Source organism: Oreochromis niloticus, linkage group LG5 (genome assembly GCF_001858045.2).
Source record: "Oreochromis niloticus isolate F11D_XX linkage group LG5, O_niloticus_UMD_NMBU, whole genome shotgun sequence".
Lineage (NCBI taxonomy): Eukaryota > Metazoa > Chordata > Actinopteri > Cichliformes > Cichlidae > Oreochromis > Oreochromis niloticus.
In genome coordinates this window covers 11066766-11085683 of record NC_031970.2, presented here as the reverse complement: position 1 = coordinate 11085683, position 18918 = coordinate 11066766, and the positions used below count along the sequence as shown (strand labels likewise).

General features: G+C 41.7%; 1 protein-coding gene across 4 annotated transcripts in view; it reads right to left on the bottom strand.

Moving 5' to 3' along the window:
- Positions 1 to 18918, bottom strand: part of ephb2b (eph receptor B2b) — a 122525-nt gene that overhangs the window by 31142 nt on the left and 72465 nt on the right. For all 4 annotated transcript variants that reach the window (XM_003447681.5, XM_005469639.4, XM_005469637.4 and 1 more), the window contains exons 4-5: positions 6467 to 6622; positions 3586 to 3921 (exon numbers count right to left, since the gene is read on the bottom strand). In XM_003447681.5, coding sequence (XP_003447729.2) covers positions 3586 to 3921; positions 6467 to 6622 — 492 coding nt within the window. The remainder of the gene's footprint in view (positions 1 to 3585; positions 3922 to 6466; positions 6623 to 18918) is intronic.

Sequence of the window (18918 nt, the reverse complement as noted above, 5' to 3'; positions counted from 1 at the left end):
ACACACACTTGTTGTAAATCTTCTTACCAAACATAAGATGGACATATATAAAATCTATCCTCACCACATCGTGTTCACTGCACAGAAGGGCAATCTCTTTAAAAGAGCTGAACCATTTTGGGGCATTTGTCTAGTTTACGTCTGTTTGCCTCTTTGTTTGCCTTCCTAGGTTAGATTAACTAATGACATGAAATGATTATTTTACTTATTTAAAAAATAATAAATAAATATGACTTCCCTATCCTGTCTAACTCTTTGCACATAAATATTTGCACAGAGGAGTGACTTGAAAGAAACTGCAGTTCATAAATGAAATTGCAGGCCAATGGTGAACGTGATATATAAGATGTTTTTAATATTTTTTGGAAGATAAGGTAGACGACTAAGTTGTTGCTAAGTCAGGCACTGAATACGCTAGCAAGAAATGTATTCATTTTTTTCCTTTGGCCTTGTGTTGGCAGTACAAGCCACTGTCACCCACACATTCACACTATTTTATTCTATGCATACCCTGCTGCTACACAGACTAATGGAGGCATCCTGGGATATTTGGAGTTCAATACAGTATTTTACCAAAGGAAACTTTTACTTGTATACCCACTAACTCCTGAGCTAGACCCTCATTTTCTTTATTCTACCCCTGAAAGGAAGGAAGAGAGTATGGAATTGGTTGTGCTTGTTTGTTTGCATTCTAGCAGCCCTAGTTTTCAAGATATCATTTTCAAATTTCATGTGATGGTAGATACCAATTACAGCTCGAGGTGATTTAATCTTGGTGAAAATTAGGTCGCGATGACACCAAATGTGAAAAATCTGTAAAAACTTTATTTTACCCACGTATTGTCTTCACACTTTACAACAATTTAGTAGGTTTTGGTGGTGACGAGTACCTTTGTTGGCTAAGCATTGTTAACACCCAAGGTCAGAACTGGCTTGAAAATAAATCACAGCAAACGATATCAAGTAATATATCATATGGAAGGGCACGGAGAGAGCCTTTTTATTTATTCAATATGACACCCTATGACATCACAATGGCGCCATAACAGGCTGACATCATCATATTGTAATAATAAAAACAAGAAACACCAAAAGTTTTAGAATAGCCCTTGTCCTTCAGGGGGAGTTGCACTCTGAGTGCTCTGGTTTCATTTATAATGTTGTTACACACCCAATATCAACTATCAGTATAACTAAATAGAATATGTATACATATAGTGCACCACAAAATGTTTGTGAGGATGGTCTTGGAGCATAACTACTGATGTATTACCCAGAAATGGCTTTTTCGCTGCTGGAAAGCATCTCTTTTGCAACTCTCTGCCTGATTCCCAATGCATCTTTCATGTCCCATATAAGTAACATATAAATACAGTGAAGCCAAAGTAAATGGCTTAAGTGTGACTCATTATTACAAAAAAGGCTTAGAGGCACATTTCAAGGCTTCTGCGTATTCCACACAATACAAGGTTTGGGGAATTAGTCATACGCTTATAAAACAGGCTCAAACGGCATTCAGCCCAGAATTTGCTTTTGTGTGGCATTACACTGTGTAATCAAGCGCCACACTTTCCAGGGCAATCATGTCCTTTATCACAGAGGAACTGTCGCCAACCACCTACAGAGTGGGAGGATAAGCCCTGTAGGTAATAGCGTGTGGTGGGTGCTTGATTGGGTATGGAGAGTGAGAAGTTTTGCTCACACCCCCCCCCATACCCCACCACCCTTTACACCAACAAGTCATAGCAGAAGAGGCAGCCATCCGTACAAGTAATGAGACACACTTTCACACCACTTGCTTCAAATTTTCTTTTTTGTTGCTTTCACGGAACGCTCTAGCCGATGGTCCAAAGCAGGTTGGATTTACATGCATGTATCTACAAAAATTCATAGACTCTGGCTTTTGTTTTCTCCATCTCACGCTCTCATTTTCATTGTAAGGGGAGGCATAAAACTGCCTGAGTTAATTAGGGGTGACACGATGTTTATGTAACCTCCAAGCCTCACAAACCAGACGCAATTATGGGCTCCAGTCCCTGTGACCCCAGCCTGTAGCGTAGCACGGCAAAACTCCAATCCCGTGTCCCTGGAGTGAGCAGTAAGGTGATGGGGGAAGGTGGGAACGTGGAGAGGGGGGGGGAGCAAGAGTTGAGTTCTTTTCACAGCTCCATCTGACGGGAGCTTTCGCTGCCTAATCCAAAGTGACGGACACTTCAGTGGAGAGGGCACAGAGCCCCCCAATTTCCGCCAGGACCCCTCGGCAGGAGAAGCAGAGAAGCCAAGGGTTGGGGTGGCAGACTTATTGTGGCCCAGTGAGACAGAGTGGGGCAGGGGCCTCATTACAACGCTTAACTGCACTCACAGGCCCTCATTAACCCACCACACCAGTGACTCAAATCAAAACAGACAATAAAAAGAGGTCTGTGCTTGCATAAAGGCCTCTGTTTTAGTGTGACAGAGTTTCAGCATTGTAACGGAGCACTTTATGGAGCTTTTAAACAAACAAATCACATACGTTTGTTACAACGGGTCACTTTAAATAAAGGATTTCCCTCTTGTAGATATCATCATTCAACTTGCATACAGTTCTCTGGTTGTTTTTCTTTTTTTTTAAAGCACAATGAATTTATGATTCAAAAACGAAGTGCACCAACATGGTGCTGTAAGAAGCGCATTTATAAGACTGCCTGCAGTGCAAAGGCATGGATGATGAGTGATGACAGACACCTAAGCATGCTGCCAATGGAATGCAAAGCCAGTGCAAAGATTAAGTGCAGGCTGTATCCCTCCGCTCATCAGTGCTTCGGGAAACGAAGCTTAGCCCGCCAAACGATGCGTTTCATAGACACAATTAAAGAACAAATCAATTCTGCTGCCTCTGTAAAATAATCAGAGATGCGGTGGCTGAATTTGGCTGCAATCGCATACTGGAAAGCTTGGAAAGCGCCAACCATTGCACAAGAATGTTTAAATAAGATTTTGATTTCTATAAAATCCTAAAGATTACAACGTTGCCCCACTTATCAAGATGTTTTATATTAACATACTGAAATACTGGTTTCTCGTTCTGAAGTTTTTTTTAGTCTACAAGGTAGCTCATACATTGCGATACTATCCTTGCTTTTATTACTTTTTTTAAATGTAATTCTACAACCAAGTGGCTGCATGCGTATAAAGCTGTAATCACTGAACCGCAGATGAAGTGGGGAGACAGCAGCAAGCCTGCTCTCAGCTCCTCAGTCTGAAATACATGGTGATGAGGTCACACTGTAAAGACCAGCAGGCCATCACATTCTGTCTGTCACATCATCAACGGCACTCTCCTTCCCATTTACAGCCCTTAATCTGCATACATCACCATGCAGGAAAGAAACAGACATAGTGGAGCTTTATGTGCTGTGCATTATGTGCTTGTAGAGGAGTGAGAGCAATGAAGAGGTTCTCTACAAGGAGTGTGTGACAAAGGGGAGAAGTACAGAAATAAACATGGTGAGAAGAGAAGAGAAGAGAAGAGAAGAGAAGAGAAGAGAAGAGAAACCACATGGGGAGTATAATGTGCAGAAAAAGACAGATGGGTCCACTTACCAGCCTGGTTAGTGGTAATGTTGACTGAGGCATACTGAGGGGAGTAGGGGCTCTGATCTGACACCCCGTTGACAGCCTGCACCTCAAACGTGTACTGTGTGTGGGCCAACAGGTCACTAATGTAGACCCGAGTTTCTGTCAGGCCCAACTGGCGGGGTAAAAACTGAACGTTGTCCCCACATCGGGTGCACCCTCCTCGGCCTCCGCCGCAGCTTTTGCAGATGATGTTGAAGACTACATCCTCGCGGCCCCCTGAATCTCGAGGGGGCATCCACTCCAGCATCACTGAGGTTTCATTTACACTGGAGATGACATTCTGCGGCGCTGAGGGGACAGCTGGAAAACAGAAATGTGTGCATTTATTCTAAATGCTGATAAGTGCGAAGAAAAATCAATCAATAAAAAGGGAAAGAACACTTCAAGAAACAAATGAAAATGTAAAGAGGATCCAAGTCTGCACTATTTTGACTGAAATTTTTGTCAAATTACAGCCTTTACTTTTTTTTTGAAAGGGGGGGGGGGGGGGTTATCCACTAGTAAATAAACATCTTAAACTGTTTTCAAAGAAGAATAAAAGTGCTCCAAAATTATATAATGTTTGCATTCAAGTCAAACTGGAGCAAAGTAAAACTATAGTAACTATCAAGTCGATGCAACAATGAAGCCAGGCAAGACTTACCGACTAACAGGCTAACTTTATCATTTCATTTAGAGTTGGTCCATTTTCATAAAGTTTGTTATTGAAATTATAATACGATTGATACGATTACTGCTGAACCAAACAAAGCAGTAATTTAAATCTAAAACGAATGTTTCCTAAACATTAACTCATTGCTTACTTATTTCTAATATGAATCATAATTTTTCCTGAAGCATCTTCCTAATCTTAAACACACCTTAATTGTAGCATTGGCACATCATATTCTCGATGAACTTGTATTGTTTTGTATTTTTAATTTTTCAGATAAGACCTTTTTTTTTTTTTTACTCATGCAACATCAGTGGTGGCTTCCCAAAAGAGCCCACCCAAGGAATACACATGGAAATCAGCTTTCAGCTGTACCTAGCACAATACTTGTATTGTGCATTGTGACTTCTTAATATCTAATAATCAGTGATTAAAAAAATTCTATAGAGATTTGCAATAGCATTGCAATATATACACAAATGTTGCAGCGTTTGCCATTAAGGGAAAATTGCTTCTAGGTGGACGAGTGATGTATGTAGATTATGGACAAAAAAAGGGAAAGAAAGACGATGATATGTGTTTTTATTCATTATGTTATTCGAGCCAAACCTTTAAAGACATTTTTAGTTCTATAAAGAATTGGCGTAATTTTGGGATGGAAGTTGTATTGTGTCCTTGATGGCGTGGAGGGCAAAAATACAAACCCTATTTAAATAGAAGCAGAGAAAAAGCTCGCAAAGATACTGTATAGTCATTTTGAGGTCTGTGCTGACTGCATTCCAAGCTGGCAGCGCCTCTTCCCTCGGGATGCCCATTTACACTTTCTCATTTTCAATGCTGGTGTCCACTTCATCAAGTGTTTTCTTAACATCTATTCTTGACAATTTTCTCATGGAGCATCGTATAGAGTTACTGCAGCGGAGAGAAACCTACTGTTTCTCCTATTGAGACATTCTTAGCAGCTAGGCATTACAGAGTGGAAACTTTCCACATGGTGCTACATGTTGAGTGACAGGCCAAACAAACAAACAATGAGAACTGTTTAGCTTTTACAGACATGTGCACCTAATTATGGTAGACGTATCCTCCAGGACTAATGAGATAAACAATTCCACTCCGCCCACAACATCCTAAAATCTGAATCGATCATTTCTTATTTAACCTCGTTTTAATTGGCAGCAATTAACAGATCTCTGGCTCTGGAAGAAAGCCCACTGGAGTGCCCTTCTTGGTGTCTCTTATACATAGAAACATAACTCCTCCTTGGCATCTCCTTCCTGGGGAGGAGGACTAATATCCGCCCCATTAGCTGGCGGGCCGCTCTGATGGGCCCATTCCCTTGCTTTAATCAGGCCGGGCCCTGCTGCGCTTAATACGGGTGACGTGACGCTGTTGCTTTCTCATTCACAACAGCTGCTCAACTCCCAGAGCCAGGCTTATGCAAATCTCCTTTGTTGGAGACCATCAAATCTTTTCCCTCCTCTCTCTGTTTCAATAGACAGAGAGGGGGAGTGAGGGAAAAAAAAAATACTATCGAAGCATTGAAAGAGGCTTTTTTATCCCACTTTCTCCCATTTTGTTTTAGTTAGACTGCGCTCTATGCAGTAATTCCGTCTTCCTCACATACACGCACCCATTCTCCCTCAAATTCCTCCTTCGTGTCTTTCTGCGTGTCTTTCCCTCGCACTTTACCCCTCCCTTGCTCACTTTTGCTTAGGTCTATCCTCGGCCCGTCTCTCTCGTCCAACCTCTATGTCAGTCTCAAATTCAAATTCAAATTCAAACAGCTTCATTGGCATGACAAGAGAGAGTCTCGCCTCGGCTCATTCTCCAAGTCTGCCCCCTCACAAAGCTATGCGCCCTGGCCCAGTAACCTCTGGTCTGGTTTGGAGTACGGACTGTGTGATGTTGAGGAGGGGCAGCTGAAGCTTGTTTGCTGGGTCAGATCTGTGGACAGCCACACTATGAGCATGTCAGCATCCCTTTCGTGTGAGGGACAGCTCTGACAGGGTTTCTGTTTGGAGTTACACAGACGACCACTGTCCTTTGATCCCGGAGCTCTTCTGCTTGTGCTTGTGACATGTGTGTGTCAGAAAGTTCATATCTGACGCCAAAACGTTTTCCATTCCTGTCTATGTATTATGTGCAAGTAATTGGCAAGTTCATATATCACAGCTTCAGTACCATACATACTTGTGCAAGGCATCTGGAGAGGATCTGAGTCGGTGCGATAGTATCCATTTCGGCAAACGCAGTTAATAGCACCTTCACTGGTGGTACGGCTGTTGATGGGGCACTGCATACAGGGCTCATCTCCTTGAGTTGGCTTGAAAAAGCCTGACAGACAGGCTAAAAGAGAGAAGAGGAGAATTTTTAAAATCATAACCAGTTGATTTTCAAAAAGCAGACTGCATGTGAATACATTTTTGCATGAAACTTTACTTTGTACTGAAGTACTAGGTTTCTATAATACTATAGTTATCATTGTGGCAGCCATAAAAAGGGTAGCCATGTAATTCCCTGTATATACGCTGCCAATGCATAGTTCATATTGTGTTATAAAAGAAAATCCATCAAGTTACCAGAAATCAAATAAAAAAACAAACATACAGACCATAAATCAAACAAAGATACATCAGAGCAACCCTGAATATAAAGACACACTCTTGCATGCCTCTGCAGATATGGCTACATGTAAGTTTGCTCTGAATTATTCACCATGCTGTAGTTGCCTGAGAAATCTCTGAAGTGCCCCGCTTCCTGTTAAGATCCCTTTTAAGGGCCTCTTTCTGGAAACATGGGAGGAAAGTTACATTCATCACAGAGACCGTGATGAACACACACACGGCTCAGCCATTAAATGTTCTATCTGTGCATCTGACTTTGTGTGGGTGAATCACAGGCTCTACCACGGGGTACATCTGTTTGCGTGTTGCCACAAGCGCCACTCACTGCTGCGATAAACAAACCAACTTAGCTGTCTGTGAAATCCCCTTATCCTCCCCTTTCCAGTCACATTCCACCTAAACCTTCACTGCCTAAAAAATAATAATAAATAAAATAAAAATAAAAATAAATAGCCTTTTTTTTCAGCATTTGCACCTGCACCATGTCGAGAGATTTTCTCGTATCTTGGGCCAAAAAAGCTACGGTTTTGCTTCAGGTAATCCAGCTCCCACCTGCCCCTCCGATAAAAGAATATAGAGGTGTTGAGACAGAGACATGAAATAGTAACATGAAAAATTTACACACGGGACACACTGCATATCGGTAAGTTAAAAGCCCTCGGGTCTTTCGGTGCTTTTTCTGGGTAGAAAGCAAAATGGATTCAGTGCGATGAAAAGAAACAAAAGACAGAAGATGAATGCTTCCTTGCATATTTCTTTTATTTGAAAAGTTAAAACTGTTGATTTATATAAGGCTTCTTTTTAAAATGCACTTCAAACAGTTTCTCTTCCTCATTAAGAAAACAAGTTATCCAATTTTCTACTAGTATTAAAAGCCTTACTATTACACGACTGCCATATCTACACTGTAAAGTTATAAAAATACAGCCATTATTTCATTCTGAGGCCATACTGGCAATTACAGCTCCACTGTAGCATCTGGAATGTGGAAATATCAGCAGCTGCAACTCCCATTTAAAGGAGGTCATTTCACAAGGCAGAATTAGTCCGGATCCAATCCCAATGTTTAGATTATGCAGACACCAGTGTACTCATAGACCATACAGGCCACAGATTAATGGCCTTTTTCCCTTTTGGAACTCGACATACATTTCTCAGACCCATCACCTTCGACCACCATGAAGAACAATTCTCTGTAGTTCAATAAATCATAATAGTTTAGCCGTATCACCTACAGACAGTAGAGTAAAACATGCGCTACTACTTAACGAGGGGGAACTTTAAAAGAAGCTTCATTAATACAGTTTACCGTGAATGCTAGTTTCATTAAAACTAACAAGAAACAGAAGAGATCATTTCTTTCATTCACTGAAAAAGTTCCTCCTAAAAGACAAAAAGTAACAAACAAACAAAAACCAGTGTTTTGTTCCTGAAGAGCACAAACGCCAGAACGGCAGAAAGTTATTCCTGGATAAAACTGAGACAATCTTAAACATCTCTTCACTCAGTATTAGCTTTGACATGTTTTTCTACTACCGTGATTGATGGCTGAAAAATGTTTCGGGGTACAGCGCGAAACATGAGGCCTGGACATTCACACTGCCAGTCAACGGGGTCTGTGAATGAGGCCCGGGCAACAGCTATGCGGGGAATTGCGATCGAACTTGAGCGGCGCAGTGAGGTCTATGAGAGCGAGGCGCTCTGAGGAGCAACACCAAAGGAAAAGGCATAAAGAGGTAGTCGGGGTGGGGGCGTAAGGACAGAAACAAAGAAAGGAGAGGGGAGATGTGGGGAATGGCTGTGTTTGGAAGTTTTTCAGCCAAGGATTCGAGTGCATCACTGTGCTCACAGTGAATGTACAGTATGTGCTGTAACAGTATGCAGACGGTGCATAACAATCAGAACAATGACTTGCGGAGGAAAATGGAAGTATTTAAATGATTAGCACTTATAAAGCCACATGATGCCATGCTACCACAGTGGTTGGATTTAAATACTCTGTGGTAGCTGTTGGATGGCAAAATGGTAGTTAATTCTTATTTTCCCACCAAGTCCCAAACCATCAAACATCATTTTTTTTTACTGTCTATTGTAAGCACATTAAATTAGGCATGGAAAAAGTTTGAAAAAGCTTTCTTTGTTCATCAATTGTCAAACATTTTTACACACAAGTTCCTGTAACACCATAAAAGGTCAAACTGTAACCAATCACATTAGTGCAGAACAAAACTCTTCATGGGCGGGTAAATAACATTTCCACTTCGAGTGACTACCTACAACAGCGTTGCTCACTGTGTTAACAACTATTCATGTGGCACTTCATAAAATTACAAGAAAAAATGTCTGTAAAAACCATCCTATGCCATTTCAAGAGGACACTGAATTATATGTCTTGGCTTTCCTGCGTGCTTCACCAGGGCCATTATTTTGGGGAAATATTTAGGGAATTTCCGTTTTACTCTCGGATGACAGATTTTAAGAGTTGCACAGTTGTCTGGTGTCAGATGTAGAGAAGCAGAGACACGGAGAGCAGTGATTAAAAATCAGATCAGAGCTTTAATTCCCTACCTCCCTGCCTGCCCGGATTGCTGCTGTTGAGCTGTTTGATCATCATGCTGGCAAGTCTTGCTCAACATGTGAGAACTAAAGGCTGTTATTTTGGATGCTCCTTCAAACTTCAGATATCCTTCTGGCAAGAAAGGTTTAATTACTGCGAGAATATTCATTGAAAAGAGCTCCTCTGTTGCTCCTGCTTCCTATACGCACACCTTGCTATTAATATCATCAATGGCAGCAATCAAACATGCCAAGTTTTCCTATTGGATCTCTGGAGACTGTGAACGTGGATTTTTGGAAATGGGACACACAATGAAACGTGGCAATAAGTCAAGAACAAAAGCCGCATAGAAAAGCTTTAAGGGAATTTATAAACACTTCAGACTCAATTTAGTGGTAGCTGTGTCAAAAGGTCCAGATCACCCCTAAAATTGGTTCCAGGCACACAGCAGGCACGTTCGCTCTTAAATCCCAAATTTGAAAAATACGTGAAAACCTCTGCCAGCAGGGCGAGATAGTTTTGTTATGTTGCGTGTTCATCTGAAGAACGAGTATTGCATTACTTTAATCTAACAGTAAGTCTTAAATCGTAAACTGAATACCTTCCCCCATACACACATACCAAACCCCCAGCTGCTCGTGTCTGCTTATGTTTATGGCTTCCAATAATATATAGTGACATAAAAGCTTTAATTAGGGTTTTTTGCTCGACTCACTGAATAAAAATAGTTGTGCTGGAGCTGTGGGGTAAGGTAAGCCACTGCGCTAGGGTGCTAGTCAGTTTTTACAGCAGGTAATTTGCTGGTTGTTTCAAAGGTTTCCTGAATATTATAGCCGAAAGATTTATAACACACTGAAGAGGAGACCTGTAGCTAAATCCACCTGAATTCGACTGTGTGTGCATGTATTTATACGTGGGAGGGAGCAGGGAACCATGTTAAAAGAGAGAAGAGGATTGCAAGCACAGAGTATGACAGAGAAAGGCAGGGAGTGTTGTTTTCAGTGGCAATGGCAACATGAATGGCTGTACTGGCCTGTCCCCTTTGTCCAAATCAAATGTCTCTCTCTGTCTCTCACGCACACACACACACACACACACGTTTTCATATCTAAATGAGGACATCTAATTGACATAATGCTTTCCCTAGCCGCTTACCTTAACCCTTACCATCAAAAATGAAGGCCTAACCCTGACCCTTAGCCTAAACCCAACCATAACCTAATTGTAACCCTGATGCTAAAACCACATTTTGAGTTTTAAAAATGCCTTCAAACTCATGGGGACCGGCATTTTGTCCCCATAAGGGACTGTTGGTCCCCACAAGTATAGTAGCATTCCAGTTTTTGGTCCTCACCAACACAGTACACACACACACACACACACACACACACACACACACACACACACACACACACACACACACAGACACAGACACACTACACACACAAAGAGACCAAACAAAATCAGGGCCTTTGACATTTCCATCATGGCTTCCTGGGAATTTGGTCACAACCAGACAATCAGTTGGGAGATACAGGTAATCCAGTCTATAAACCCCATATCTATTGTAAAAGAGAAAAAAATAAATAAATAAAACAACCCAGCACCTCTCCAGCCTCCGTCTCCCACCATCTCTGATCTATAGCGCGCACAACAGCAGCCTTCTTTGTCCAGGAGGATGGGCCATCACAGCAAAAACAGCACACCCTTCAAACCCCCTCCCAACTCACTCTTTTCAGGGCCCAATCCACCCTCCCCAAAACTGCTTTATTTGATGAACACACCATCAAAGAATAGACAAGGGAGATAAAGACAGGCAAGGGGTGTGTGTGTACGTGTGTGGTGTTCAAGGTGTAAAAGAGAAAAGGCTGGAGGGGTAAAAAAAAAAAGAAAAAAAGACAGAGGTGCTAGGTTTTGTGAGCACAGCAGGAAAAAGTGCTGAAAGCGGTGAAAATGGCCAGCGTCAGAGGGATTGTGTGTGTGTGGTGTGTGTGTGGGGGGGGATGCTGGGTATTTCCCTGTATTCCTCTGTGACCAAAGAGGCCCCTAGAGCGAGCCATGGACAAGTTTGGGCCTCCATTTGCTTTGGTGCTGCCCGTAAAAACTACATGAATCACTGACGGGACAAATTAGAGGCTTATATAAAGAGATTTGTTCTTTTTACAAGAGAGACCAGCGCTCATTCAAAGGGCTAAATTAGATTAAGACAACCTGTTAGCTTTTGCAATGGCTTTCTCATTACCTTTACTATCATTCAGCCACAAATATAGACTATCAGCCCTTGAACTGGTCACATCTGAGTGGAACGTAACCTTGTGAAATGTCAGTCACGGCCACAGATAAACTATAGTAGAGCAGCCACGAGTTGCGTGTCTGTTCTTGGGACCGAGGACAAACCAGCTTGCCCCCCTCTGCTTCAGCACTTCCATGGGGAACACTAGACAGCAGTGTTTGCAACACAGGGTCTCTGCAATTCAATTAGGAACGCAGTCCTCCTGGCCGTCTAATTCAATCAGGCTTGTGTGAAAGCTATTAGACAACTGGCATTCGCTTCACTCCACACACACACACACATATGCACACACACACACTGGCACACAAATGATATATTCATTTCTCCCTGTAGGTTTCCATGTCTGGTGCAATTAACAGGTCTGGGGCTCTGTGTGGCTCCTCACACTGTGAGCCAGGACAGTGCCAGTGTGTGAGGGTAACCACTGATGAACTCCAAGGTGTAAATCAGCCCACACTCAAACTCAAGGATACCACAGGGTCATTTAAATGGGGTATATTGTAAAACACTCCTGTCTGATATTCAACTTTTATAACTAAGGCACGCCAGGAAAACTATAACAAAACACTACCAATTTCTTCACTAGATGGGTGAAGTGGCTAAACATACACGTTTGGTGATCTTATATACATACATTTTTGCGACTTTGTGTGCTTATGTACTCATACAGGCGACTGGACTCATGCATCCTGGGGTACGAGAGGACAGCAGAATCATTGGAAAGTCACTTTTCCCACTATGTACCTCAGCATTTTGCTCTAAGCTGTGTTTCCTATGCAGTTGTCACAGAGCTCAGATCCCCAATCCCCCTCCCTTCAGCAGACTCCTTTGAGACAGATTAGGAGCCGAAGTGAGGAGCAGATTAGCTGGGAATGTGGGGCACCTGGGAAATGAGCTCCGAGGGTGTAGGCACCTTAGGAGGGCTAAGACCCAAAGCACACATACACACAAACAGGACCTGTACCGTACCTACTCCCAGGAAACTCATTTAATCCATCTTCTTCCGATACACATACATCAACACATAAATAAGTAGAGGCCGTAAAGCAGAAAGCTACTAATAAACCCCATCTGGCCACGGCCCAAAGGACAATTTCAGCTCATACTTCAAGGGCTTAACCTCATATATGTGGCACGTATATGAGGCTCACCATCACAAGGTTCGGTATTTACAAGGACAAAAAAAAGTCTTCAGAATGTCAGCGGCAGCTAAAAATATTCTGCAAGGGAAATATTCATCATGTAACAACTGGTGTAAATTAATTTCCTACTAACTGACCTTATTTCTTATTATCTCTTTAACGTTGGCCATAAATAACACAGGGGAGCAACAAGGCACAGATATAGCACATATTACACTCAAGTATTTTTGGTCTCTTTTGAATTTTCTATAAAGCAGATTTTGACAAAATAATTTTTATTTTGTTCACTATAATCACAGTTGATTTTTCGAAAATATTGCATACATGTACGCAGCTGGGGATAAAACTGACTTTTTTTCCGTCTCCAATTAATTGGACAGATATGCTTTAATTAATCTATTCAACTTAATTCTTTAAAGACATCAGAAATTTTCTATTGAAAAAGGCCTCAACATGGTTCCAGTCCCAACCCCCAAGAGATATTCAATTTAAATTATCATAATACAGAAAAGCTGAAAATCTTTATTTGAGAAACCAGAAGCAGGAACAAAAAAAAAAAAAAAGGCTTTTTCCCAAATTTCCAATTTATCAAACAACTGATGTACTTTCAATTGATTAATTAAATTTTTAACTTGAGTCATATATCAACACTTTGGTGCAATACTGAAGTACACACATCATGAGTACACCACTGCACTCAAACACTCAGCGTCTCTGCAGAACATCATTCCCATGTGGCACATGTTAGCTTCTTGATTCATACAACATTGGCAGATTGGCCCTCTGTTCAAGACCACAACGCTCTCAAGACGATCATCAGGTCATAAATACCAAAGCGGGGGAAAAAAAAAAAAAAATCAGCGAAAACTATCTTAACCACAGTATTTCCATACTGTCTGATAACTACCATCTGTCAATAAAGGAGGAAAGAGATGAAAGGAAAGTATCACTGGAGCCATGCATGCTGCACAGTAATAATGTCTGGAATTTTCACTGCACTCTGTTTTTTCATCTTTTCTCACTTTTTTCAGTAGGGGAGAAAAAAAAGAAGAAGCACAAATGGTGAAATTACAGGCATCTGAGCCAACACATATACACACAGGGTAGGAACATGAACAAGGCTAGGGGCTGGGCGGTTGGGGGGAATAAAGCGGAAAGGGTCATTTCATGCAGGCAGATCACTTGACAGCTTGCTCTCCAGAGGATGTAGAGGTCCAATCAGGTTGCTGGTGGACCTCTTAGGTACATTGGGTTGCAGATGGTTGGGGTGTGGCAGGAGGCAGGCCCCATTGTCTGCATTAATCTCTATTTAAGATGGCTTGTCAGCCTTGAGGATCCACATCACACAGAAGCTAGCTAAAATGTGTCCTATTATTTGTAGTGACAGATCATTAACAAGACTAGAAAAAACATCAGTTAATGCAGATAATGGTATATAATTTGAAATTAGAACATGGTACTTCATAATCTGGCCACTAATTAAATGTCTGTGCTTGGAAAAAGTAATTAATTCAGTAAAAAACAAAACAAAAAAAAACTGGTTTATTGCAGAAGGTTAGCAGATGTATGCACAGTGCTTGGTTGTTTCAAATAGCTGAATTCTAATGAACTTTTTGCACATTGACTAATCATATGCTTTGCAGAGCTAATTACAGTTGTTCTTCATTAAACCATATCATTTCACAGCTGTCTTTAAATAGGTTGAAAGTTTTTAAAACTATTTAAAAGTCCATTTAGATTCACCTTTGTTGCATAGAGTTATTTTCCCTCAGTCTAAAGCCTTACCTAACATTGCATGCAAGCTGCAAGTAGAGACACTGAACTTTTACTGTAAGCTGACACGGCGTACCAGTTATTGTGTTTGTAGTACCTCGGTGTTTATGACAGAGGAAGGGGGAAAAAAGCTCCACCTTTCTTTTTACGTACCAGCTGAATGGGTGTGCGCCATTTAAAATTTGAGATGGGTAGGAACTGAGAAGACACAGTAGCGATCAGATGTCAGACCGTTGAGCTGTCATTGTGGAGGCAAACAAAAGAATGTGAGCAGGCTCCACCAACCCTCGCCTGCACCTTCATGGGAACAGATCACCTGCTGCACCACGGGATGCACTGAAAAGCACAGCATCCCTCGAAACGCAAGACTATACAGTGGTTGCAGAGTTGCTGCCTTGAAACACACTTTACTCCCCCCCATGGAGAATCACTCAAATACATTCCAAACTACTCATGCTCTATATCACAGCTCTCTAAGGCTATGATTCAGACATCTATTTTTAAAGCATATCTTGAGGACTGTGTTTACTCTACGTGCTTTCTTAAGATGTAAAGATCAATGTGTCTGAACTCGTCATGAGTTTTGACTGGGGCTGTTAGTGCTATGGCCTCCTAAACCCCCAAATGTGCCCTTTTCTCAAGGACAGCCAGTTGCTAGGGCAACAGGAGCCATTGCTATGTGAGGCAGCTTCCCCGCTCCGTTCCGCAGGCTGCACCCGGACCTTACAGCCCCGATCGTCTCAGACTGCTGATGACAGTAGGACTCGGTGAGCGCAGGAAGAGGATAAGAGGTGGAAAAGGAAGAGGCAGAAGAATAGTGGGACGAATGGATGATAAATAACCTCAGTGACCCACTGAAGACATAAAGCACGTCGGCCTAGAATTCACATACTTGTCTTCGTGTAGATAAGCACCAATACAGAATGACTTGTGCTTCACAGTGTGTGAAATAAACAACCTATTAAAGTTGTCCGACTGTTTTTGGAGCTTGTCTGAATTTGTAAAATACCATCAGCTTCACATTGACTTTAATCTTCCTTATCTAGTTCAACAGGCAGCATTTATTTTCTGCACAGCACAACAGCCCCAGTAACTGGCATCCTGGCCGGTACAGGTGAGAGGCAAGCTAGGAGATGGGTAGAGGCGGTAGAGTCCTTTGTGCCTGGAGGCAGATGTAGGAAATAGCTGACAGAGGCAATCACCGGTCTGTATATGTCTTTTTGTGTGTCTGTGTTTGTAAAGGACAGCACAGAGAGCAACAGCAAGCAAGACAGAGCAAGAGAGAAAGAGACGAGGAAAGAGGGGGGAGGAGGAGGGAGGCTTTACTAAAATCCAAACAAAGGCAGAAAGCGGCAGCTCCAAGCTCGGCGACAGAGGCTCCCTAAGGTGCAGTCTAGCTGATGGACAGGTGGCATAAAGGGGCTGCGTGTTGTCCAGTCAGTAGGGACAAGGGAGGTGTCACAGCAGAAGGGTGGGGTGGGTGGGTGTGAGGGATAGTGGGGTGAGTGGCATTGCAAGGAGCAGCTGGTGCTGAATCCTGTCACTGTCCCTGTGTAACCCTCCAATGCACACATACAAACACACAAAGACATACCTCATACAAAGCACAAAAGATAAACAGTGCCCCAAACTGGACCGTGGGTATCATTTTCAGGGGCTGGATTTCATATCTACAACCATCTCTCCCTGGAGTGTATTTATTGAAGATTATATCAATTCTTCTGACCACAAGCATTTAATGAGGCAGCAGGGAGTCCGAGTGAATTATATTATCCATTTCATCTGCAAGAGAAGAAAAAAAACCTCCCCAAACAGCAGTAACGTGCCTATTTGGCACTTGTGCTTGCATCCAAGAAGCACGTAGACACACGTCTGCACAAACAAACGTTACTTTAAAAATACATTTATAGACAAAATATTATTCTTTCAGCCTGTCAATCAGTAGGAAGACACGTTTCAACCTCATTCAGCTTCTTGCAAATAATAAATAAATATCAAATCCTTTTGCAGACCTTCTAAGTTGCCAAGAATAATACAAAGCAAAAGGTGTACGTTTCACATATATTCTCTGCTTTGATCGTGTGACTCAAATCAGGCTTACTTGTCAAATGGATAATGAGTTCATAAAAATTCAAGTTATGACAAGCCATGGAAGACAAATCACCAAAACACGATTTTACCTGACTCAAAAGATGCAACCTCAAGGAGCAAAATCAGACATTTGCACCAACACAAAACACATCTAAAACCTCTTCCCTGCTCCATTACACCTGCACCTGAAAAGAGTGGTATTGTTGGGAGGAGATTCATTTGAAGGCTTTAATGACTGCCATTTAGAGGTGGAATACATTAAATAGTCCAATCATGGCTGCGGAGTGAGGTGATGGCCCAAGCATATTTATACTGAGTGAATACATCGACTAATTAGCCTTTAAATATGTCATTAATTCATCTAAAACAAGCGATCTCTGAGCTATTCATCTGCCTGCTCTACATCTTCTCCCCCTCTATGACTACATCCTTAACCCCGATAAAGGAGGGGCTTAGCTGGCTGGTCTCCCTTCCATTTGTCCTAATCAATGGAGACTGTTCAGCCAAGACCCGGGGGGTCAGTGAAATTAAGTATCCAGCTCACACAGAGGATCAGGCTGATTCTGGGGCAGAGGGAGAGATAGGCAAGCCCTTTGTTACCTTGGTAACTAGTCTGCTCCTGAGTTTCTCCAATCTATGCCTTCAGGCCAAGTCTTCCCTTGTTGGGATGGCTTACACCAAAACAGCTGCTCTCTAAGAATAGTTACACACTGTGTCCTGTTCATGAAAACATACTTTTTAACATTTTTTCACTAATTATTTGTGAATGCTTGGTGTTTGTTTATGCTCATTGAATAGACACTATTGCCTAGAACCACTGAAAACATTAACACTGATTTGTGTGAAGTACTCACCTTTTCCCATGGATGCTCCTTGCAAAAGTATTGATATATTCACACAAAGCACTAACATGACTAACACTAACATATTGTAGCACTTTCTTGGTTCAGATCTCTGAGGTAAATAAATGGTTTTATACTGTAATTATCTCTTTTGTGTTTCACAGAATGGCAAAGCCAAAGACAGACAGACAGGTCTGAACACATTGCATCTAGTTCGAAGACCTTTCAAAAAAAATGTTTGTAAGTGATTAACTACAAAGGGGGTTAAGAAAATAATTACTGTATAAGGATAACCATTGATGTTTCCATGTTCCCTCGCAAAGCATCTACTCAAAGAATCTAGAATCCTCTCCATTTTCAAGAAATGCTCCTCTATGCTATGCCAGGTGTTAGCAATTTGGACTTTTTAAGGAGGAATGAAGGCCTGGTTTCAGTCTGTATTTTACTTTTTAATTTTGTTGTCAGCCCTACAGAGACATTAACATTTGCTGTAATGGGATGTGAAGTTACACTACGTTAATGGATAAATGCATCACTTCATTGTATCTTTAATAGCATTTTTTCCTCTTTACAGCGTAGTGGTTTTGAACCCAACATTCAAATTGTTTCATTATGGGTTGTGGCAAAAACTACTCACATCTTTATTAGATGAGATTTTTTATGTATGCCCATCACGTCCTGGAGAGTCTCTGATGAGGCTAGTCAATCATCCTCAGTTAGAGACGCTTAATAGTATGACTGAAATGCATACATGTCACACACATAACCATAAAACCCTAATTCAGCGCACCTTGCCTGAAGCATAGCTTTTTACTTGGCACAATTCAACACATTCCAGTAACACATATCTGACATACCCACACAAACCAACACATATCCCCTTTGACATTAATGCCAATGTGCTGAAAAGGTCATTGTACAAATATAAAGGCTGAGAAGATGCCTACAGTCACTGTCTGAGGCATAGCTACTGTGCTGTACTTAGTCATAAGCTGACAGTCATGTGAGCCATCATTACCACATCTATTTGTGAGAAATTTACAGCACTGGCATAAACTTGCCTATGCGCAAAAAAAAAAAAAAAAAAAAAAGAGAAAAGAAAAAACGAAAACATCAGTCAGATCCATTTTTGGGTTTCTAAAGTTAGAGTGTCAGAAGTTGAGGCAGCTTCAAATGAGTTACGGCCTGCAAAAGGACGACTGGCAGATTAGTCTTGGGTTCCTGGAGGCAGCAGGATTATCCTAGTGAGGCTAGTGGGGGTCATGTCAGTTGCACTCAGACTAAAATCCCTGTCCACAGAACCCATAAATGAAATGCCAA